The sequence below is a fragment of the Myotis daubentonii genome, chromosome 14 (genome assembly GCF_963259705.1).
Source record: "Myotis daubentonii chromosome 14, mMyoDau2.1, whole genome shotgun sequence".
Classification (NCBI taxonomy): domain Eukaryota; kingdom Metazoa; phylum Chordata; class Mammalia; order Chiroptera; family Vespertilionidae; genus Myotis; species Myotis daubentonii.
In genome coordinates, this window is record NC_081853.1 from 53946658 (window position 1) to 53970350 (window position 23693).

General features: G+C 57.7%; 1 protein-coding gene across 3 annotated transcripts in view; it reads left to right on the top strand.

The window, feature by feature from the left end:
- The first annotated feature begins 1354 nt into the window (after nucleotides 1-1354).
- The window catches only part of VIPR1 (vasoactive intestinal peptide receptor 1), a 28968-nt gene continuing 6629 nt past the window's right edge, over nucleotides 1355-23693 (top strand). The window contains exons 1-6 of one of the 3 annotated variants that reach the window (XM_059664489.1): nucleotides 1612-1822; nucleotides 11882-11990; nucleotides 17358-17465; nucleotides 20510-20607; nucleotides 21692-21795; nucleotides 22100-22232. In XM_059664489.1, the coding sequence (XP_059520472.1) occupies nucleotides 1745-1822; nucleotides 11882-11990; nucleotides 17358-17465; nucleotides 20510-20607; nucleotides 21692-21795; nucleotides 22100-22232 (630 nt within the window). In that variant the 5' untranslated portion in view covers nucleotides 1612-1744. Of the gene's footprint in view, nucleotides 1823-11881; nucleotides 11991-17357; nucleotides 17466-20509; nucleotides 20608-21691; nucleotides 21796-22099; nucleotides 22233-23693 lie in introns of all 3 variants that reach the window. The other 2 variants (XM_059664490.1, XM_059664491.1) reach the window with 2 other exon arrangements.

Here is a 23693-nt window from a genome sequence, read left to right on the forward strand (position 1 = left end):
AGCCTAAACTGAGCCCCAGAAGTGGGGATGGCGGAGGATGTGGCTGGGGGTCCCCCCCCCCCCCCCCCCCGCCTCCCCGCAGACCCAAGGCCACACCCAGTTCCCATACCTGGGAGGGAGGGGCCTATGCCCAGGCTTGCTGAGCATATCTGGAAGGAAGTGGAAACTGTGGGGAGGACAATAGCTGCCCAGGTCCTCCTCCAACAAGAGGCGCCCCTGCCTTACCCACCCCTGCGCCCCGGCACAGCACGGCACAGCGTGGCACACGGCGAGTTATGAATGCCTGTGCGAGGAAGGGAAGGAGGAAGTGGGAAGAGAGGGGAGTGGAAGGGAGGCAGGGAAGGGAGGGAAGGCAGAAAGCAAATAAACCGAAATGAGAGGGGCCGGGCCCTCATCCCTTCCGGCTCTTCCCTGATCCCCAACTCCATCCCACCCCCGAAGGTCAGCAGCCCGAGTTTCCCCGCGCTGTGGGGAGCGAAGCCTGGGCGGGTCCTGGGGGAACCCTGACGCACTCGCTGCCCCCACCCCCCCACCCCCCATCTATTTACCAGCCACCTGTCCCCTCGACCACCACCAGTCTCGATTGCGTGGTCTCGATTCCTCGGAAAGAAGGCAGAGCTGTCACCTGCGCTTGGTCCCCAAGAAGACGCGCTCCTGGCGCAAATCAACTGAGCCCGGAGGACTCGCGGTGGAGGCGGCCGGCCCGATGCCACCCCGCGGCCGGCCCGCGGAGCCTTGGAAGCGAGGCCCCGGAGGCAGGAGGCCCAGGCCCCGACCTTTCTCTGGACCCGTTTCCTGGGCTGGAAAATAGGGAGGGCGGGCAGGCAGGAGGAGAGGGAGGAGGTCTCTGGTTGTAGTCGGTTGCGCGGAGCCTGGGCCCGAGCGCTGGGAGCAGACCTTCCCTCCCCGCGTGGAGGCGCTGGAGCTCAGCCCAGCCGCCCTCCGGCGTGGCCCCGCCGAAATGTGCGAGGGCGCGGACGCGCCGCCTTCACTGCAGCCCGACAGCCGGTGCCCAGTGCGCCCTGCCAGGCCGTCCGGCTCAGGGACAGCACCGAGGAGCCCAGCGGCGGGCCTCCCTGGCGCCCCGGCTGGCCCTAGCCCGGCCGGTCGGGCGCGCGGGTCAGGTGGGGCTGGTAGAAATGGAGCAAACCGCGCGCACCAGCTCCTCCGACCCGACGCGGGCCGCGCCGCGGGCAGCGGCAGCCTGGTGAGTAAGAAGCGGCCCGGCCCGTCTCGCGGCCCGTCCGCACCAGCCCTCCGAGACGCAAGAGCGGGACGGGGAGACCCGCGGCGGGGCCGCCAGGAGGTGGCTCTGAAGGTGGACGGGCTCAGCGCCCCGGGGCGGGGCAGAGGGGCGCCCCGAGGGGGCATGGCCGCCAGCCAGAGAAGAGGGAGGGTATTAGGGTCTCGAGACTCCCGGGACGCAGTCCGAGGGGGCGAAGGCCGGTGGAAGCGCAGAGACCCGGGACTGGCAGAGGGAACCCGGGGACACCCGACTCGCAGGGTGCCCCAGCCCCCCCCCCCACACCTGCGCGGCGGCCACGCCCCTGCCGAGCCATTGGCTGCACGCGCCGCCCGTCAGGCGAGCCCCCGGGTCCCGCCCCCAGCCCGGAGCAGCGTCTCTTTGCGCGGGGCCCTCGTGCCAGCGTCACTCAGCCCGGTTCCCGCCGTCGACCGCGGTGCTCCGCCCGCCCGCCCGCCCGTTGCCGGCGCGGGGCCGCCCGGGCTCGGCTCTGGGCGGACCATGCGCCCCCGGCGCCCGCTGCCGGCCCTGCGGCTCTGCCTGCTGGCGGGCGCCCTCGCCTGCGCCCTCCGCCCCGCGGTGAGTGCCCGCCGGGCCACCCGAAATCCTGGCAGCTGGGTGTGGAGTGGGGGCGGCGGGAGACGGGCTGCGGGTGCGCCCGCCGGGGCGAGGGGAGTCAGGGCTCGGAGCACGGGGTCTCGCCTCCCGGCTCCGCCTCGGACCGTGCCTGGGCCGGAGGGGAGTGGTCCCCGGCGCACCGAGTCCCTCACCGCACCGCCCGGAGCCCGCTCCGCGCGCCGAGCGGGACGCCGGGACGCCGGCGGAGGGCGGTGGATGCGAGCGGGCGCCACACTCGTCTTCTGTGTTGTGGCTGCGGGTGCGCGTGGAGTGGGGAGCTCAGCTGGGGCCGTGGCCGATTGCAATGGGCGGTCTGGTAGACGGTGGGTGGAAGGGAGGCTGCGTGTGTGCGGTGCCAATGTAGAGGCGTCTGCGGGGCGTTGTGTGTTACGTGGAGGAGTGACGTCTCAGCCCAGATCTAGCGCTGGGGAACCCAGGACCTGGGAAGGCGCTTTGGGGACCAGGTGGGTGACCAGCTGACCTTTCCAGTGCCTTCTCACTGAGCAGAGGTGAAAGGTAGGGAGCCAAAGGGGGAAGGTGGTGGGCGATGAGGGGTGGGGGTGTTTACCAGGAAGGACTAGCCACGGGCATGGGGAAGGCTGAGCTGGGAGCATACAGCCAACAAGCGGTGGTCTCCCTCTTCCTGTCACTTCTGCTTCATCACCATGGGGATGCGTGTGCCCCTGATGTGTGCCAGCATGCCTCATGTGTGGGTGTGCTCGTGTGTGTCTGTGGGTGGCTCACCTCGGCTGCCAGATCCTAGTTGAGGCAGGAGACACATGGATCATCTCCCTCTAACACCAAGAGAGAACTCAAGACAATAAATCTACTCAAGCCCATATTACCAATGGGCAAAGTGAGGCCCAAAGACACTGGAGCCACACCTGTCCCCTCCCGATCCGACCTGGGCTGAGGTTGATTTTCTCTCTCCCCCTACCCCAGGACTTGAGGAATCGGGGGTTGCTGCTTGTGCAGGGCCTGAGGCCCAAGTGGGTTCCAGGTCTGGCAACACCAGCTCCAGGTTGCCTGGTGGGTAGGTGGAGTATGCTGATCTAATCTCTTCTATCTCATGATGACCTCCCTTACTGTCACCTCCACCAGGACAGGAATCTGTGTTTCCATCTAGCTGATGTCTTGCACACCCTGGGGACAGGGAGCTCATTGCCTGTCTTGGGAGCAGACCGTATGACCATTGACCAGAGCTTCCCTTCCTCCCACTGCCAGCCATGAGACCCGCCTCCTGAGCACTCAACGCCCTACCAGGTTCAGGACCGGAAGCCACAGCTCTCGTACCGCTTACAGCCCCTCCGTATTATGAAGCCTCCAGACATGACCAACAACCCTTTGGCTCTTACAACGCTGGGCTCCGACCACTCAAATTCTCCTTGGATGGGCCAGGAATCTTGGGACCACCACTGGTGCTGGTTCCCTCATCCCTGGAGGCTTCTCAGCCCAGGTGAAGAGTGGTTTTAACGAGGCCTTCTATCATGCTAGGCCACGTCTGCCCCCACCTCCTGAGACATCCAAGTCTGGCTCCTCCAATGCCTTCCCTCCCCTGTCTTTCCACATCTTATTCACTTTGTACCCAACACCAGCTCCTCCTCCAGACAGCCTTCCCTGATTGCTCCAGCCCACTCAGCCCTCCCACCTCTGACCCCACCCTTCAGCCCTCCCCACCTCCCAGCCTGGGCTCTTCTGACCATCCTATGGGATCAAGGGCTGAGGTCTTTCTCCTCCCCTGTCCCCCACAGCCCAGTGCAAGGCTAGGCCCACATAGGGAGGAGAAGGGACTCAGCCAGGACTGAGTGAGGACAGGCTGGAGTGAGAGGCCCTAGTTCCCTTTTCTCCCCATCAGCTATTTGCTCCTGCACTGAATGGACATCAGGCAATTCTGCTCCAGCCAGACTCGATGGGGGGCGGGGGGGGGGGGGGGGAGGGCGCTAACGTTATCAGAGCCATAAAGTGGCAGCTGCAAAGTTCAGTTTGAAGGCCCAAGGCCTTATCACATTTGTTTATGGTGCCCTGACCTCAGCCTGGGAAGCGGAAACCTCTGAACAGGGGAAGAAAACTTCCCGGGTCTCAGAGGAGGAAGTCCACCCCAAGGCCACCCGTCAGGCTTCCACTGCCCCTACCCCCCAGACAGCAGGCACAGGGGCTCCTCACTCATAGCAGAACGACTCTGGGCAATGCCCAGCCGAAAGGTGTGGGGAGGGGTGCCACAGAGGAGGGGCAGACCCAGGTCTTAACCTGGGAAGATTCCCAGGCTGGTGGGGAAGAGCAGAGCTAGTGACCTAGGAAGAAGAGTTCTGGTGGGTGGGGGGTGCAGTCTCCCAAAACCGGGTCTCCGAGAGGAGCAGTCAGGGAAGGCTCCCTGGAGGAGTTCCACGAAAGAGGCCAACCTTCCACCTGAAATCATGAAACAGCCTCAGTTGGCTGAGCCAATGGGCCTGACTCCAGAAGAAGGAGGAAGCCCCTAGATCCCCCCAGAGGCTGGAATGGCTCAGGGGTTGGGGGAGGCTTGGCTCCTCTAACTCATCTGTGAGGCAGGTAGCAGGCCACCTGATCCTGAAGGCCTCACCTCGCCATAGGCATGCTGCCCCAGCCATCTACTTCTAGGTTCTTAGGGACTATCCACAGCTGCCCAGGCCCTCCAGGGGTCCCCAGGGCAGGTGGGAGTCGTGGAAATGGGGTATACTCATAAGAGGGCTAAACTGTTAGGATGGGGGGGCGGTGAAACTCCAAACCAAGGTAGGGGAGGGCTGGGTGACAGGCGATGGGCTTCCTCACATGGTGGGCATTCTCAGTGGCAGTCCAGCTTGGGCAGCACTGCCACCTGCCCAATCTCCTCACTGCGGTCCCTCTGGCTGTGGATGCAGGAATAGGGCCAGGAGCTAGAGACAAAGCCCCATCCCTTTCTCCCTGCCCCTCTTGCTCAACCTCCCAGACTCCAGCCTCCCCTGTGTGACTCCACTACACAACGCAGTTGTCACTGCACATGGGAAATTGTGCAGTATGTGAAAACCCTCGCATACCTGAGACACAGTTCAGAAAAAGAATGAAACTTGGTTTTTATTTTGGAAATTTTCAAACACACCTAAAAATGTAGAGACTAGTATAGCAAACATGAAAATACCCATTTCTTTCAGTGACATCAGAAAGGTGGCAGCAGATGAATTTCTAGCACTCATCCCTCCCAATTCCTAGGTTTGACCATTGTTAGCCTTAACAATTCATATTTGCATCATTTGGGGTTTTTTTGTTGTTGTTTTTTTGGCTGAAGTATTTTTAAGATAAATTATGGACATCATGACCTTTTACCCCAAATTATTTTACAATGAATCTCGAAAACCAAAGGACATTTTCCTCTGTAACTATGATACCATCAGCACAACTCACAAAAAGAACAGGGTTCCTTAAGATCTAATATTCAGATCTCTCCAGGAACCACTGAATCAAGCATCAATATTATCCGGGGGTTTGGGCTCATTGCAGAGAGCTTTCCTGCCTGTGTCATGTTGGGACTGCAGAGAAAGCTGCAGGGTGTGTGAGCCTTGAGCGAGGGGCTTCCCTGGACAGGGTCCTTCTTTATATGGACCCCCTTTTCATGTGGCTCCTGATGTGAGGGTCCCTGTCTCTCAGGACGCGCCTCTTACTATCTTAGAAGCAAGTTCTTCCTGCTCAGTGAGTCATCAGAGGAGGAAAGGAGGTCACCACCAACCCCGGTGTTGGTATCTCGAGGACTCACAACCTTGTGGCTCCCTGTGCTGGTGCCCAGCCCACTGCAGGTGGCCCCCACGCCAGCAGCACCCACAGGCGTGATGCTTGTACACTGAGGGTGTCCTAAGGGTGCCCAAGATGATTTTCAAGGGGCAGGGATTTAAAACGGAGTCCCGCTGCCCCCTGCTTCGGGAAGCCACTGTGATCCTCTGCAAAGAAATCCTGAAGGACTTGTGCCCCTAAGTAGACCTTGCAAGAAAAACCCTTGGCTGGGCCCAGGCTGAACCCCACGCTGAACGCCTTTGCTTGCATTCTCTAGTAGCAGGAGCCCTTGTCCTGGTACCACCCCGAGCTTTGGAAAGTTCTTGCTGGCCCCAAGCCCACACCTGCATCTCTGTCTCCACCTCTTCCTTACTGCCTGCTCCACACACACTCGTTCTCATTCCACTCTCCTACCAGCCAGAGCTCAGCCTCCCCCAGGGGGAAGTGTGCCTGGCAAAATATGGATTTGCAGAGAGGGGAAGGTTCCGACCACTGGCTGAAGGATGTGAAAATACAGGGCCGGGGAGAGGAATGACTGCAGTGGGGGGTGAGGGGAACTGCCAGCCTGGAAACCGCTGCTAGCGCAGCTGCCACTTGTCCGTGGGTGGGGCGCTCGGACTGCCTGCGCCTGTGCAGGGCATTCAGGCTGTGGCCAGGCTGGGGTCCCGGGAAGGCCAGTCTGGCACGAGGGGCTGGCCTGGCATTTTGGTAGTTGCTGCTAACTTCTTGGTGGTCCCCCAGCGTACTTTACATGTGACCCTCGACACAACCCTGGAAGTAGGCGGTGCTGTCCTTGTCCCCATTAGCAGGTGAGCTGGGATACCTTGCCTGAGGTCACCACCCAGGAAGTGGCAGACAGTGGCATCCCAGACCCTGTGGCCCTAACGGGGTTCTGCTGTCTCCCTAAGAGGAACTGCTTCTTCCAAGTGCCTGTGGAGGCCGCGTGCTGCCCCGGGCCTTTCAAGATAGTTTTTAATTCGTAAGATGCACAAATATGAAGTGACAGCTCGGGCATTGTCACGCATGTGTGTATCTGTGTAGCCACCACCCAGATCAACTGATGGCACTTCCTCTAGTCCCCCCCCCCCCCCAAAGTCTCCCTTGTGCCCCTTCCCACTAAGAGGAGGTCTGATTTCAGCTTCTTCTCGTGCCCTCTGCAAAGCCGGCGTGATTCTCCTCTATTCTGTGACTTCTGCATTCCATGCTCTCTGCCTTACCTACCCGTGTGCCCCCCCAAACTTCCCCCCCCCTTTTCTCTTCTTGTTCCTCTTCCCCCTCCATCTCCTTACCAACTCAAACACAGAAGCCAAAACGAAGGGGGTAGCCTGGGAAGCTGGGTGATGCTCCCATGTGCCTTTCTCTCTGGATCCTCAGCTTTCCCCTGTGACTCTTTGTTGCCCCATTATTTCAATTGGGGCGGGCTTAAAGAAATGTGGGATATAAGATGGCATTGGGGGAATGGTAAGTGGGACCACTCCTGAGCCCCCTACCCTCTACTCCCCAATCACCAGACTCCACCAACCACCCCCATCCCGGCAGGAAAAAGCCCCCTTATTCACGGTGGCTCCCAGTGCTCGGTGATTTGCACGCAGGAAGTTTTCTCCGGTCTCACCTAATCCAACCTGCTGCATTGTAGTCGCCTCTGGGACCAGCTGCTCCTCAGAAGTGCTCCCCCAGCATACTGCTTCTGACTCCCTTGACTCCTCCTGCCTGGATGAGGCTGGGGGTTCTGACTCAAGCCTATGGTCTCAGGCTCCCCTTGAGGGAGCTGGGGATGGCCTACAGCAGGTGAGCTGGGCCCTCCCAGTCTTTCTGAGCCCCTAGTATTTAACAGCTTCAACTCCCAGCACCTTCACCCTCCACAGCCTTTGCCCCAAATCTCAGGAACACCACGTGGAGAGAAGGCAGGGTTTCTCCCACGCCCCTCGAAGTGGAGATAGAGAGGAGGGCCCTCAGCTGAGCCGATGGAATTAACAAACTTTGGTTAATCCTTGGCCCCAACCGGAGAGTTGGGATTCTCCTGCCAACTTTCTGTCAGTCACCTCCCACGTCCAGCCAACTCCATGGCAGGGGACACAGAGGACCTGGACTGAAGAGATGCTATGGTCTCCCTCACGCTTGCTTAGGTCCCTTCTTCTGGGCTCAGGTACTCCTGTCATAGGGAAGGTGTTGGAGACCCCGTAGGTCCTGAACCTCTCTAGCCTCAACCCAACTGCAAGGCCAGGCTGACTCTAAGCTCTCTTGGACCTCAGCACAGTAATGGGTGAGGGCTTGGGAAAGCCCTGCTTTCTCTTCTCCACATGGAGCATCAGGAGACAAGTTGAGAGATACAGGCCTTGAACGCATTTTGAAGTGTGGTGACTCCTAGGCCATAGGAACCACCAGAGATTTGAAGCAGGAGAATGAGGATGGGGATACACATTTTATTAAGATCCCTCAGGTTGTCGGTATTGGGGCTGAAAACTACTGTACCAGTCCAGGCAGGAATGGATGAAGCCTGGCCCCTGTCAATATCTCCCAACTTGTCTCCTGATACCCCATGGCTGCAGCCACACAAGGCTTCTTGCAACCTTGAATGTTTTAAGCATTTTCATGCCTCCATGCTTCTGTACACACAGCTCCTACTTTCTGAAATGTTCTTATTCCACCTCTAATTATCCACCTCCTACACATCCTCAAAGACCCTCCCTCCTCTACTACCCATTCTCTATGAAGTCCACACCCCAGCTTATCCTACCCTGGAACCCTTCCATGGATCAGCAGGCTTGCCTGTATCCGGCTGGGAATTTTCCAATTTAGTGTGTCTGGATTCCAGAGGGATAATGAGGATGTTTAGAATAGGGAAATAAGTGGAAGAGGAAGTCCAAAGTCTGCCTGCGTTCCTCAGTGATAAAGGCTAGAGGGCAATGGTTGACCAGATGGCCCAAGGCGAGATGGTGGAGAAAGATTGATGTAGTCCAGACTAATGGTCAGAAATTTTGGTCCCTTCTAGGAATGTCCATTTGCTGGGTGACCTCAGCCCTCTTTGGGTCCCTGTTTCCTCTACCCTTCTACAGATGGGGCCCAGCACTCAACTACATTGTGGTGAAGTTAGAGCTCATTTCCAAACAGCTTCCCCCACTTCAACTTTATTGAGCTACCCCAGGATCAAGGTTACTCTGGGGGCTCCTACTTCCCTGTGCAGAAGTGCTCTGTGACTGCTGCTGGGGGCAGCAGAACTGGCTGGAGAAGTTGACCCAACATCCTTCCACCCTACGATGGCGGGCAGAAGTCACCAAGAATCCTCTGAAGCCCTCAGTGATGAGAAAAGAAATGTTATTCGTCAGACAGCCACACCCTAGCTTAAGAGGGCCCAGCAAGTGAGGGCATCCCTTGTCCTGTCCTCAGAGCTCAAGTCTGGACTCTTTAGGTTACCGAGACAGAAACTCAACTGGCTCAAGTTGTAAAGAAAGGTATTGATTCATGCTGCTGGAAGCAGGGCTGGGTTCAGGCATGGCTGCCCAGGGAAGCCGACCATGTCAGGAGGGCCCAGTGTTTCTCCGTCTCTCTCTTCTGCGTTTAGCTGTGTGGCACTCAAGGCCCTACCACATCGTGTTCCACTTGGCAACAAGATGGTAGTAGAAGCTCCAGCCCTTTCATCCCTTGAGGTTTCCAGTCCAGTGGAAAAGAACAAATCCACTTGCTAATTGGTTAATCCAGGGTCCCAGGAATGAGCGTCCTGGCTTTGACTTGGGCCATGTGCCAGACACTGTGGCCAGGAATACTCTGACTGGCTCAAGTCTGGTCCCATGTTGATTCCCTAGAAGAGCGATCATCAGAACCCATGAACTAGGAGAGGGAAAGAAGGTGGTTTCCCAGATGGAGATGAGGACATGGCACCAGAGGAGGGTAAAGGATGGTAGAAGGCAGCCACAATAGATCCACTACCATCTCTGTTGTGGGAGATAAGAGGTAGGAATGGGAAGGAGAGGCAGGCAAGGCTGGGAAGGGGCCAGAAGGTAGACGGCACCCTGTTGCTGGTGGACAATGGGACCGAGAAGGGACTTTGGGAACTCCAAGCAAGCAAGATGGTGGGACACAACCTGGAGTGGCCAGTCCCCAGGTTCCTCTTCCAGAGGCCACCTCTGGGATCCATCTGGCCACTCCTCTTCCCATGCCTGAGCCAGCCACAGATCCCTTAGGACAAAGCATCTGGAGTGTTTCATCTGAACAACCCTATGGGCAAGAGAGGAAGTGCGTGACGCCAAAGAGGGATCACAGTGCATTTCCTTGGAAGTCTCATATCCTTTCTTTGAAAGTTATACAAATAACGTCATCCTCTCCATAACAGATCCGTGTTACTTTCAATGTGCCAAGTTTTAAATGACTGACCAGCTAATGTCTTTACTCCAATTGTCTGGTAAAGTGAATGGTACAAGGTGGAAGCCAAGGAAACTATGGCTCCAGGCCTGTGGCACGTGGGCGAGTGAGATCTGGATTCGGGGGAGTCTGAAAGACATCCTGGACAAGGAGGCTTTCCTTCGGACCTGGGCGTGGTCAGCTGTGGTGCTATACTGGGAAAGTCGGGGACCTCTGTGACAATGAGGCTCCACCAAGCCTTCAACAGGGGATGAGAGCCATTGCGGGGGAAGGGACTCAGCCATGTGGCCCTTGGGCACTGAGTGGTCAAGCTTCAGCTTGAACCGCCCCCCTCCCAACAGCAGTGGAGAGGTAGCTCACTGGCACCCAGGGCACTTATCCCTCAGGGAGGTCAACTCACTTAGAACAGTGGTCAAAGTCACACCCTTGGTGCCTACTGGCTAGATGGGGACCCTCTTAAAGAAAGGAAATAAGGGGGAACTCCTCCAATCTGTGTCTTCCCACTACAAGAACCCTTTCAGCCCTGACCGGTTTGGCTCAGTGGATAGAGCGTCGGCCTGCAGACTGAAGGGTCCCAGGTTCGATTCCGGTCGAGGGCATGTACCTTGGTTGCGGGCTCGATCCCCAATAGGGGGTGTGCAGGAGGCAGCTGATCAATGTTTCTAACTCTCTATTCCTCTTCCCTTCCTCGCTGTAAAAAAAAAATCAATAAAATATATATTTTTAAAAAGAACCCTTTCAGTCATCTGGGGAGGTAGTTAAGGCCCTTTTAGCCTACAGGGAAACTGAGGCCTTGTCCCCTGGTGGGGAGGACAAGCTGGAAGACACACTGAGAATCTGATTCTGGCACAGTCTTGCTGGACTCTCCCCTGATGCCCTGTTTGGGACTGTGACATTCTCCTCCCTAAGCAGAAATGAGGAAGCTGATACGGGGTTCCCAGGGGCAGCAGCCACTTCCCTAAAGCCAAAGAGACAGGCAGAAGCTGCCACCAGCCCAGCTGTTCCTCCCTGGAGGCCTTCCCCACCCAACGGCTCCCCAGACCTGAATTTTCTGGCTGTTCCTAGGCACCCATCACCCCTACCTACATGTTGGCTCCAGTGCCAATGTTCCACTGGCACACAGGTCTGGCCCCACCCCTGATCCCTAGGTAGGCTGCAGGGGAGCGGAGGGGAGGGGTTGAGAAAGCTCAAGCTTCTCCCCACCTTCCAGAGGCAGAGGAGGCCTGGTGGGTGGCAAGCCATCCTGGGAGGGCTTCCCTTACTTCCTTAAACCTCCCCACCCCCACCCCCAGCAGTAGGTCTGACTTAGCTTGAATTATTCAAAAGCTAAGAGGGAGGCAGTTGAGGTCTGGCAAGAGGGCTAGTGTGCCCTTCCTAGCTGGTGACCTGGGGACTGAGCACAGATGGGGACAGGCGGGAAGATGCAGCCAGGGTCTAACCCCTGTAATGAGGTAGCACTAGCCGGGCCCCGCCCGTCACAGGGACTGTGATCGGGACAGAGGACTCCCAGCGTGCCCGCCAAGCTGGACAATGGCAGAGTCCGTGGGCCAGCTCTGGGCTCCAAGGAGAGGCCCTCTCACCTGTGTGGGCCGTGCTACCCTCAAAGAGACACAGCTGTTATAACCACAGCAGGGTTGGGGAGCCACCAGGAAGCCATGACAGGGTCCTCAAGGCAGACCAAGCTTTGGGGACAATGAGCACATTTTGGGTAAGATCCAGGTCAGGGTCAGGCCTCGGCCTGGGCTGAGGATCGGGATTGAGTCGAGGTTGGGATTGGGGTTCAGACTGGAACTCGGGTCAGTCCAGTAACCAGGCCTTACTTGCTTGACCCATGTTCCTGGGAGTTTGTGGATGTGGGCCATGGACGAGGCTGACGGTCCTCTCCCTGCCTCTGTCCCGCAGAGCGGCTGGGACTGGGCCAATGTGAGGGATATGTGTGACTACCTGCAAATGATCAAGACAGAGCACAGGCAGTGCCTGGAGGAGGCCGAGCTGGAAAATCAAACAGCAGGTGAGTCCCCCGCCCCTCCCCCCCCCATAGGAAGAGGGGCGCTGCAGACCCCCAAGGAACCCCAGTTCTCACAGTGCAAGCCCAGATCCGTATCCACACTCATTGTATAGTGTTGGAGGGAGCAGCACCATGGGGCTGCTGGGTGGTAAGGAGAGGATGCTGGGAAAAGCTGGGGAGCCAGACAAAGAAGGAAGGTGCCAACAGACCTCCATGTTCCCATCACTCACCCCAAGTCTGGGGAGCTCCCAGCTGTTACCTAAGGAGAGTATACAAATTGGGGTTCAGAAGAGTGAGTGCAGCCGGCTCTGCATTCGGAGGTCCCTACCCCTCTTCCCCAGGAAAAGAGGTGATGTCTTCCTGGCTCCCCAGTCCCCTGCCGCCTCTGAGGCTGACAATTATGTGACCCCTCCGGGTCCTTCCTTCTTGGACCTGGTGCCCAGGCTCTCTGCCTCCTGCACCATCAGTGAGTGTGAGTAGCCTTGCCAATAGCTTTCACTCCCCCCGCTCAAGGAGGGGCGGCCTCCTGTCTCCTCAGCCCCTGAGACTAAGCCTGGGTGCAGGGGTACTGCCCACTGCCAATGCTCCCACCAGGACATGGAGGCGGGGCCAGTCCGCCGACAGGCCCCAGCAGTACGGTCTGGATCGTGGACAGCTCAGAGAGGCCGGGACCCCAGACTCTAGGCCCCCCTGAATCCCTCCCAGGCCCCAAGGGCCGGCCACCCTTGTGATCCTGATGAGGTCATTGCTGGCACAGGGTGCCTGTCAGGTGCAACCAACACCCTGTCACCAGGCAGCCAGCTAGGAAGCCAGAGGAGGGCAGGTATGGGTCAGCGGGCAGTGAGCCTGCACGTGACCTCGTGTGGGGCTCTGCGCATGTTCAGGCAGTGGCAGGGTCAGGTGTGTGCTCCCAGCCTATGTCTGCCTGGTTCTGTTTCTGTGCTTCTGGGGTCTGAGCTCCATGTCTGACTCGGAGTGTCTTTGTGTGTCAGAGCGTACGTCTGTGTAGCCCGGATGTGCCCAGATGTATCTGCCTGGTGTGCTGTGTGTGTGTGTGTCAGTGTGAATGTCTGTGATATGCTGTCATGTCTATGCATATGTGTCCAAGTCATGTCTCTGTACCTATGTTTACTTGTGTCTGGTCTTTCTAGGTCCAAGAAAGCATACATGTATGTATGTTTGCATGTGTGTCTGTGGTTCTGTGTGTCTGGGAGTGCTTGTCAGTGAGTGTGTCTCTCTCTGTGCACACAGATCTATGAAATGACCTGGCAGAGGTCCCCACTCTGCCTCACCATCCCCCACCCCAGGCTCCTGGTTGATCTTTCTTTCCTGTTAGGCGGCAGCCCCCAGCAGGCACACACAGCCAGCCTGGGCCCTGTGTCTCTGTGGGCCTGGTGACACGTGGTGGGACCTGAGGGGTCTCCCTGGATGGACACACAGAAAATATGTCCAGGCCCAGTCCAGGACAACGGGCCTCCAGATGCCTGGCATTTTCTTGGCCGTCACCTCTTCTCTGCTTCCAGACCCTGCTGCCTCCTGCAGGAACCCCCACCACCCCCGCCTTGGACCACACACCCCTGCCGGCCTCTCTTCCCTGGCTCCCCTGTCCCACCCACTGGCCTGTGCCCAGCACAGTTCACCGCCCAGCTTGGTGGCACTGAGAGTCCTTGAGGCCAAGTGTGACCTCCCTAAGGACAGGGCCTGGTCTCCCTCCTCTGTGCTGCCTCTGGTGGAGGCGGAGCCCAGCGCCGTCAGGGAGGCTAAACAGAGCCCCACAGAGAAAATTCCCCAGAGAATCAGCATGGAGCCATTCAGCACAGGAGAGCAAGAGGCTTGCTGGAGAAGGGAGCATGTGAACAGGCTACCCCACGCGCCCCTGGGCTAGTTCCCTCATTGCTCTGTGCCTCAGTAACTCATCTCTAAAATGGGAGGACTAACTAAGTCATTCATTGAAAAGGGGGGGAACAGCTCCTCCCACTTACAAAGGCTCCAGGAGTGTTGACTGATAGTATCAATGGTCTTGCATAGCCAACAGGATTTGACTGGCTCTACGTGGCCGCCAGAGAGGTTGGCACAGGAATGAAGGAGGGACTGGGAACCAGTGAGGACAGAAGCCTCAGGACAGGGTGGGGCAGAAGTTCTAGGATCCCAGAGGAAGGCAGGCTGTGCTCCTGGGCCAGCCCTTGGGTGTCCTCAGGTGTCCTCAGGCCTCAGCGGCAGCTGCCATTGGCTGCTGCAGGCCCGGAAGGTACGCCTCCCCGCTGCCCAGCCCTCTGAGTCCCGAGGCTCGTCCTTGAGTGGGGACATCCTTCCACCTTTTCTTCCCAGGCCCCCTTCTTGGGAACTCGGGAACCTTCGGACTTGGGCTGGGCTGGGCTTGGCTCAGCTGGCGTTGACTTTGGCTCAGGGGTTGGGTTTCCTGAACAAAGCTATGGGACTGGCAGGGTTGCAAAGAGACAATTAAACCTCCCTCAGGGGAGGGGATCCAGAGGAGTCCTAGTCCCTGAGAGGCGCCCAAACCCTGAACAGGCGAACCCATGGCATTTGCATCTGCCTATTAAAGTAGACTCCTCCAGACCCCACTGTGCACCCCTCGCCCCCAGGTCCCGGGCTAGTACACAGCCTGTGATGCAGGATTTCCTCTGAACTCACCCCCGACCACCACCCGCATCATGTTTCACAATTTCGCTGAGTTGGGGGCATTGTGTTGCTTTGTGAGTTGTATGAAGACTCCTCAAGAGCTAGCTGAACCCCAATATACCCATCACCCCAACGTAAACAACTCCTCTTTAAAAATATATTGTCTAATGCCTCCTTTACTATTATAAAATGAAATTCAGGACACACATTCATTTTTTTACTTTTTATTTTTTTATTAATATACTAGAGGTCTGTGCACTCAGGGGGAAGGGGGAGTCCCTCAGCCCGGCCTGTGCCCTCTCGTAGTCTGGGACCCCTCGGGAGATAACGACCTGCTGGCTTAGGCCTGCTCCCAGGTGGCAGAGGGCAGGCCCAATCCCTAGGTGCAGCCCCTGGTCAGGCTCAGAGCAGGGCCAATTGGGGAGTTGGGGCGCCACCCCTGTCATGCACAGAGCAGGGTGGATCGGGAGGTTGCGATGCCACCCTCAGTCACGCTCAGGGTAGGGCTGATTGGGGGGTTGGGGCACCGCCCCCTGTCACACTCAAGGCAGGGTCGATGAGGAGGTTGCGGCGCCACCCCCTGTCACGCACAGAGCAGGGCCAATCAGGAGGTTGGGGCGCTGCCCCCTGTCACTCACAGAGCAGGGCCCATCAGGGGGGTTGGGGCTCTGTACCCTGTCACGCACAGAGCAGGGCCAATCAGGGGGTTGGGGAGCTCTCCCCTGTCATGCACAGAGCAGGGTCCATCAGGGGGTTGGGGAGCTCCCCCTGTCATGCACAGAGCAGGGCCAATCAGGGGGTTGGGGAGCTCCTCCCTGTCACTCACAGAGTAGGGCCAATAGGGGAGTTGGGGCACCGCCCCCTGTCACACACAGAGCAGGGCGGATCAGGGGGTTGGGGTGCCGCACCCTGTCACACTCAGGGCAGGGCCGATGGGGAGGTTATGGCTCTACCCCGTCACAGAGCAGGGCCCGTGGGGGGGGTGTTGGGGCGCCGCACCCTGTCACACACAGAGCCACAGGGCTGATCAGGGGGTTGGGGCGCCTTCCCCTGTCACGAACAGAGCGGGGCCGATAGGGAGGTTGTGGCCCCACCCCTTGTCACACACAGAGCCGCAGGGCGATCAGGGGGTTTGGGCGCTGCCCCCTGTCACGCTGATCCCGGTGCCGGGAGGCATATTACCCTTTTACTAGATACGATAGAGGCCTGGTGCACATGTGGGGGCTGGCTGGTTTGCCCTGAAGGGTGTCCTGGATCAGGGTGGGGGTCCCCACTGGGGTGCCTGGCCAGTCTGGGTGAGGGGCTGAGGGCTGTTTTCAGGCTGGCAGGTGACAGAAGCTCCCAACCGCTCCTTTTTTTATTTTATTTTATTATTTTTATTCTGGGCCAGCTTTAGCTCTGAGGCTCCAGCTCTTAGGCCTCCGCTGCTGAAAGCAGGTATCTGGTTTGTTTCGGTTCTATAATCGAAACAATGTATAACTCCAGCTCTGAGAGCCTGGCTCCGCTCGCTGAAAGCAGGTTTCTGGGGTTTTGTTTAGCTTCTATATTTGTTACAATGTTTCAAACTGCAGGCTCAGAGGCCGGCAAGGCAGGCGGGCAACTTTGGTTTCCTCCGTCACTGAAGCAAGCAAGCCTCATGTTAGCTTCAAGCTGTCTGGCTGTCGGCCGCCATCTTGGCTGGCAGTTAATTGGCCCTGATTAGCCAATGGGAAGTGTAGCGGTCGTATGCTAATTACCGTGTTTCTCTTTTATTAGATAGGATACATATATTTATTGATTTCAGAGAGGAAGGGAGAGGGAAAGAGAGATAGAAACATCAATGATGAGAGAGAATCATTGATTGGCTGCCTTCTGCACACCCCCTACTAGGGATCAAACCCACAACCTGGGCATGTGCCCTTGACCAGAATAGAACTAGACCCTTCAGTCCGCAGGCCTACCCTCTATCCACTGAGCTAAACCAACTAGGGCCACACATTCATTTTTTTAAAAAAATGATGCTCTAATTGTAACATAAAAGAAGAAAGGGAAGGAATTTATAATTAAATACTATCTAACAAAGCCAGGCCTGATCCCACTGGAAGATAAGAAGATTGGACCTATAAATATAACCTCAGGGAATGGGAGGGCTATGAATGGAGGTTGGTATATAGCCAGTGGTTGCATCCCTGGCTCAGATGTCATGGGCAGCATTGCTGTAGGGAACATGCTTTTCCAAAACATTAAACAACTTTCAGTAAAGTTCAGAAAGCGCCAAAGCCCCGCCTTCTCTCCCTTTACTCAGTAGTTGTACTCTGGGAACACTGTGCATGTTACATGTGCCATAAATACCTTGTGTTTGTATGGGAAATGGAGTGAGTCCAGGCTCTGGTCATTGCAACAGGATTTCACCGATGCAAGTGCCCTGTGGCTCACTTGAAAGTCTTGCAGAAGCTCTGCAATTCATCGTTGTGCAGGGCCACGCTGGAGTTGGTGCCTGCCCATCAAATGCAGGGTGAGGCCCCCAATCTGCAACCAAGAAATCCCCCACTACTGTCCAAAATACCCCTGGGGCGCTCTGCCCCTCGCTGAGGACCGTGGAGCTATAGTCTGCCTCCTCCTTGCGCCTGTCAGGACGGGCCCTGTACAGCCTGGCTCCTCGAGGTGGGAGCCTGGAGGAGGAGGAAGAAGAGTGGCTGGAGGCACCTGGTGGCCATGCTGACCCATGTGTCCCCTGCCGTTACCCCACAGGCTGCAGCAAGATGTGGGACAACATCACCTGCTGGCCAGCCACCCCTCGGGGCCAGGTGGTCGTCATGGCCTGTCCCCTCATCTACAGTTTATTCTACCCTCTTCAAGGTAAGAGCCCTGGATTCAAGTGAGGGAGCTGGGTGGCACAAGTGGCGTGGACTAGAGTGGAGTCTCACCTCCCGGGGAAATGAGAAGGAAAGGGAGAGGGTCACAGGGGCTGGGGCAATCAGGGCACCTTCCTGGAAGAGGATGCTCTGGCACTAGGTCTTTGAAGAACTTACGGGATTTGATTAACTCTTCACATAAAGATAGCCATGTGGGAAGGGCTCACTAAATATTTGCTCAGCAATTAATAACTGATTGACTGACAGGTACTTGATTAAACCATGGCTCCCGTGTTCCGTTGTCCCGGTCTGCACTTGATTCAGTCTTTCGCTGCCTGGAGCCGGTGCCCTCTCCGGCTCCGTGAAATCACCGCATGGCCTTGCTTACACACCTCGTCGTGTTCTGCTTAAATGAATGTTCACATACAAGGTAGAAAGAGAAGGGAGCCTCTTGAGGAAGTGGGCTTCCTTGCTAGTGAATAGTTAGTTAAAGAGGCTGACCGCATAATGTGGTCCGTCGGCCATCCTTCCATTCAGTGAATGTTCATTCAGCACCTACTAACATGCCCAGCACTGGGCTAGACAAACATGCGGTGACGGGGGGCAGAAAACAGCCACCCCATCTGCCCACAGGGGGCTAAAGCTCTTGTTCAGCGGTTCTCAACCGGTGGGTCGCGAGCCCTTTGGCTGTGAACGACCCTTTCACAGGAGTCGCCTAAGACCATCCTGCATATCAGGTATTTACATGACGATTCATAACGGTAGCAACATGACAGTGATGAAGTAGCAACGAAAATAATTTATGGTTGGGTCACAGCATGAGGAACTGTATTTAAAGGGCCAGAAGGTTGAGAACCAGCGCTCTAGTTGGAGAGACATTGAGCAAGAAAACAGACACGCGTGTCCTAAATGGTAAACGGTGCCAGGAGCGGGAAGGGGGGAAGGGGGAAGGGGTGCAACGTAAAGCAGATGTTCAGGGACAGGAGCTGAAGACCTGCAGTGTGGGGGGAGCCGCCACGCAAAGATCCCGTTGTGGGAGCATCTGGAGAGAATCAACATCGGTGGGACAAGGTGGACTGGAGCGGCGGCAGGGAGGACGTAGGGAGGAGCAGAACCTAGATACGGATTCGAAGGGTGCGCGCAGACTCTGGGCACCTCTCACTCCGGGTGGCCCTTCCCTCTCTGGACCGCAGTCTCCCTGTTTGTCAAGTAGGCATGGGAGGTGGGCCAAATGGCTTCTTGGGGACAGGCCAGTTTTGCCCCCCAGTGGTGTGCCCTCAGCCGTGACGGAGAGACCTCGAGGTCCTCCCTGCAGAATCTGGGAGCGATCACAGGCGTGTCATATTCCAGACGGCACCCACCCAGCCCAGCACTCCTCCAGGGGAGCCCAGCCCCGGGTCAGGTGGGAGCTGAGTTACTCCCCCAGGTCCCATCAGCAGGGCCTGGCACACAGCCTTCTCTTGGATCCCTGGAAGCGCCTACTAATTACGTTCCTTCCTGACACCCGCTAATTGCATTCCTCCTGACGGCTCTTCCTTCTGGCCCTGCTGGGATTATCGAAGCAGCTCCTTCACTTGGGAACCTGGACTGCAGCCCACCATCTGACTAATCCCGAGGCCGCCCGCCTCCCAGGGGCCCATACGGAGCCTTTGTGCCCATGAGAAAAGGGCTGCCCTTCCTCAGACAGAGCCAGCCTCTCACAGACCCACCTAGTGGCCAGCTGAGTATAAAGGAAAACCGAGCCCCGTCCCCATCAGCCAGGCGCCCCGTGCAGTGAGCAGCCTGCTCAGCTCTCCTTGGCTGTGCCAGTGTCTCTGAGAATGACGGAGACAAGTAGGAGACAGGGTTAGAGGCCGGGAATGTAAAGGAAACAGGGTGTGCTTTCCTGGGCAACTAGGTGAAGGTGTGAGCAGCTGGCCTGAAGTTCCAAAGAGGGAAGTTCGTGAGGAAGGGAAGTGCAGGGAGGGGTGATGCCAACGCCAGCCCCTGGGGTACCAGGGCCCGGGAGGACGTGTTCCCCCTGGAAGGGTTGGAAGGGACCTGGTTCTCCAATGAGAGCTGAAGAGACCTTGCGGAAGATAAAGATTGCAGAGGGTCCGAAAGAAGTCATTTTCCCAAACAGGGTCAGAGTACCTGGGTGGGGGTGGGCCACTCACTGAAGCACCAAAATGTTCCGGGGAGCCTAGTCCTTTAAGTCGTGGTCTGCATGCCTTTAATCTGGTTTTTACCTTCAACTCTTTGAAGAGCCTCTTTTAGTGTGATGGCTATTTTGGTTGAAAAAACTCAAGTCTGTGTTAAGGGCGTCTATAGGACACCTCCTCCCCTCGCCCCGCCCCCAACATCCTGAAGCTGCCTGGAGCCCCAGGATCCGCATGGTTCAGCCCCAAGATCCTGCTGGGCTGGGCTGTGCTGCTTGAGTCCCCTCGCACATGCCTTAGCCTGGCAGGTTCCCCTGCCGGGAACTCCCTGCTTCTCCATTTATGTGGATTATAGATTGGCACCATTTTCAGGTGTCCCCCCCAGCCCCGCCCACCTCCTGCCTTACCTGTGGTTCCTCCCCTGAGCCCTACCAGGTGTGGGAGGAAACCCAGGCCCATAGGCCCAGGCAGGCTGGCCCAGGAGCAGTGGCCAGGTCAGAGGGCTGCTGTCAGGACCCACAGGACAAAGAAGTCATCTGCCACACCAGGCCCTGTGACAAGGGTCAGCATTTAGCTCATGGCAAGGGTCAGGGGTCACTCAGAGAGCCAAGGATCCAGGCTATCTGGGACAAGGATCAGAGCTTACGTTGCACCTGGGGTCAGGTTCAGACATGACAAGGGCAGGGCTGAGCCCAGGAATGCCCTGGCAGCCGGGGGAGGGGGGTGGTAGGTGGGGAGAGGGGGGGCTTCTCCCTGCCCCAGGTTCCCCCATGATGCCCTGCGGTCTAGATGGGAGTCTGACACAGCAGAGGTTCACAGGAGTAGGGCTGAGGGCAGAGACTGCCAGGCCCCATGCCTACTCTCCACGGGCCTGCCCCTCCCCTGGCCTCAACCTCTCTCCTCCCCCAAGGCCACAACGTGAGCCGCAGATGTACAGACGAGGGCTGGACAGAACTGGAGCCTAGCCCCTACCCCATTGCCTGTGTCACAGAACCATTTTTGGAAGAGGTAGGCCTCAGTGCACCCCACCCCCACCAGAGTTCCTACCCCACCCACCCCACCCCCACCCCCGCTCCTTCCACTCTCTCCCACCGAGGGGTGGAGGTTGCAGCCTGTGTGGGAGCCAGGACTCCTGGGCTCTGCCCTCGCCAGGCGCCCCCTCCCTCGCCAGGCCTGCCTTTCCAGGGGCTTGTCCCCTGGCTTCCCCTGATGAGGGTGCTTTCATGAGGATGACTCAGAGCAGCAAAAGCTGAAGCTGCACCCCCGGGCCAGGCCACCCATTGCCTGGTGGGACCTTGCTCCAGCCCTGGACATGACAAGGGAGGGAGATGCTATCCTCCCTGTCACATGGGGAAGGAAAACAAGGAGCAGATCCTGGAGGGACAGGGACAGGACCACCCCTCAGTCCCAGGACAGGGATCTGCCCCAGAGCCGGGGAAGCATAGGTGGTCACTGTCAGGGGCCAGGCAGGGACACTGATGGGGAGCTGGGGTGGAACTGGAGTCCTCAGCTAGCAGCCCTCGCTGCTTTGGTGTGTGAACCCATGTGTGTGTCTCTGTATGTCTGTGATGACATCTGTCCCGCCCCCAGACACCCTTCTGAGATAGAGCCCCAAATGCGAAATCACCCCCAGTGTCTTCTTGTCCTTCTCCATGCCCGGCGTGCCTCCCTCCCCACACAGAGGGAAGTCCTGGGGTGGGGTCTGAAGGGCAAGCAGTCTTGGTTCCGAGGCTGCCAAGCCCAGAGTTGGCACAGAGGGGGTGCCAGACCATGACTGAAGAATACAGGGACAGATGGAACATGTGAGGTTTTCTCTCTCTCCTGCCCTGACATTTCCCATGAAGGAGCAGAGGGCGATTGCAGTCAACCCCCACCCTAGGAGGCAGTCCGGTCTCCGCTGTGCAGACTGGGATGTCATGGGTCTGGGGTCTGAAAGGGGCAGCTCAGCTGCCCTCAGGAGTCCTGGGCTTCAGCCTCCTCTGCCAAGGCAGGGATGGGCGGGCAGGATGTGTAGGGCGCCCCACCCCTGCCAGTACCCCTAGGTGCGTTCACCCCATCCCCACTGAAGATCCTCACCACCTCCCTCTACCAGCAACAGAATAGGTTCTACATTTCCGTGAAGACCGGCTACACCATCGGCTACGGCCTGTCCCTCACCTCCCTTCTGGTCGCCATGGCCATCTTGAGCCTGTTCAGGTAAGGTCCAGCCTCCTCTGTCCTAGCCTGGTCCCCACAGGATGGCTTTGCACCTGGGGATAGGGGACCGGAGGGCAGGCCTCTGCTCTGGACTGAGGCACCTGGAGGCTGAGGCACTTGGAGGCCCGGCTGCACACGGTCGGTTGGTCGGTCGGGGAAGGGATACCTGGGACAGGGCCCCCGTTTGGGGCAGGACCAGCACTTGGGCCATGTGTTCCTTCCTCCGTACCCTTGCTCAGAGCTGACAGTGTTGGGTGGGGGTCCGAGGCCCCTTCGGCCTCCCAGCTCTGCCCATGTCACCCAGGAAGCTCCACTGCACACGGAACTACATCCACATGCACCTCTTCATGTCCTTCATCCTGAGGGCAGCCTCCGTCTTCATCAAGGACCTGATCCTCTTCAACAGCAGCCCGTCAGAAGACTGCTCCGAGTCCTGGGTGAGGACCTGGCCACCGCCCTGTCTCTTCCCCCTTCTCTCTCTCCCTCATTCTTTCTCTTCCTCTCTCTCTCTCTCTCCCCTTTCTCCTCTTTTTCTCTCCATGGATGGCCAACCCTCTGGCAGCTTGTTGAATCCCACTCCTCTCCCCACAGTGGGAGATGGTGCCCAGCCATCTGGGGTTTCGAAGACCTGCCCCCACCAATGAGAAACATCTCTCCTTGATGGGAAATAAACTTCATGGCCAGAGCCCACAGCCACCATCTCACATCTGTCCTAACTCCCCATGTGACTTTAGGAAACTCCCTGCCTCAGTTCCCCAGTCTGTACAAGGACTTCCAAGCTTGCTTCCAGCTCTACCCTCTGCCATCGGCAAACCCGGGCTCTGCTCACCACGCCACCCTTCCTGCGCCCCCTTGCCACGTGGAGTCAGTCCAGACACACACAGCCCCCCTCTCCTGTGCTCCCCGCCATCAGTAAGTCCGGGGGCTTCCTCGAGAAGAGAAATGAACAGCGTCTAAGAATGTATCGCTGTCACTGAGTGGTCCATCTGCAGGTGATTCTGAGCTCAGGAGTGTCCTCGAGCTGGGACAGAGAGCTGGAGACCAGCCCCGGCTCCCACCCCTGCCCCAACTCCATGAGTGATGGCAGACACCGTGCATGGTTTCAGGGGAGAGCAGTACCTTCTCCCCAGAGTTCATCTGTGCCCGTGGAATCTCAGGCATCTCGACAAGGGGAAGGAAAAGCCCTGGGGAGCCACCCTGGCCATTCCCAGAGCTCCTCAGAGGACCCAGACATATGCAGTGTCAGTGCAGAGCCTGGGGAGCCGCCTGCAGCCGCCAGCTCACTGGTTAAGGGTAATTGTGGAGCCTGGCTTCCCAACTCAGCAGCTCCGTGAAGCTTTTCGAAGGCTAGACAAACACACATAAATGGTCCTATTAAAGAGCTGAGTTATTCTCGTAAAACGTGTACAACGGAAGGTAGGCAAGTGGTGTACAACAGGAAGGTAGATCCTGTTGATTCTCTGAGGATGTTTCAAAGCCAAGGGCACAGGAAGGGAGAGTGGGAACCTGCATTCCAGGTACTGGGAGGAATAGATGCTAGAGGGCTTCCAGGAGGAGGTGGCTTTAAGCTCTGGCGCACAGGTGGCTGGGCTTGATCTGAAATGGGAGACTGCTTCTAGGAGAGCACAGGAGACCTTCTAATCAACCCAGAACCCCTGCTGGCCCTCCTCAGGAGTGACCTGTAACTCCTCCATTGTCCTCACCTCCTGGGGAACCCATTCTTTCACCAGCTCCTCTGGCCCCCATCTCTCCCTTCTCCATTTTTTCCTCATTTCTCCTCCCCCCTCCACTTCTCTCTTTTCAGTCCCCATCTCTCAACACTCATAGCTGGGCCTACTCCACAGCCCGAGCTCACATCCCCACACATTCAATGGATTCTTGCAAATGGGAGCAAGAAT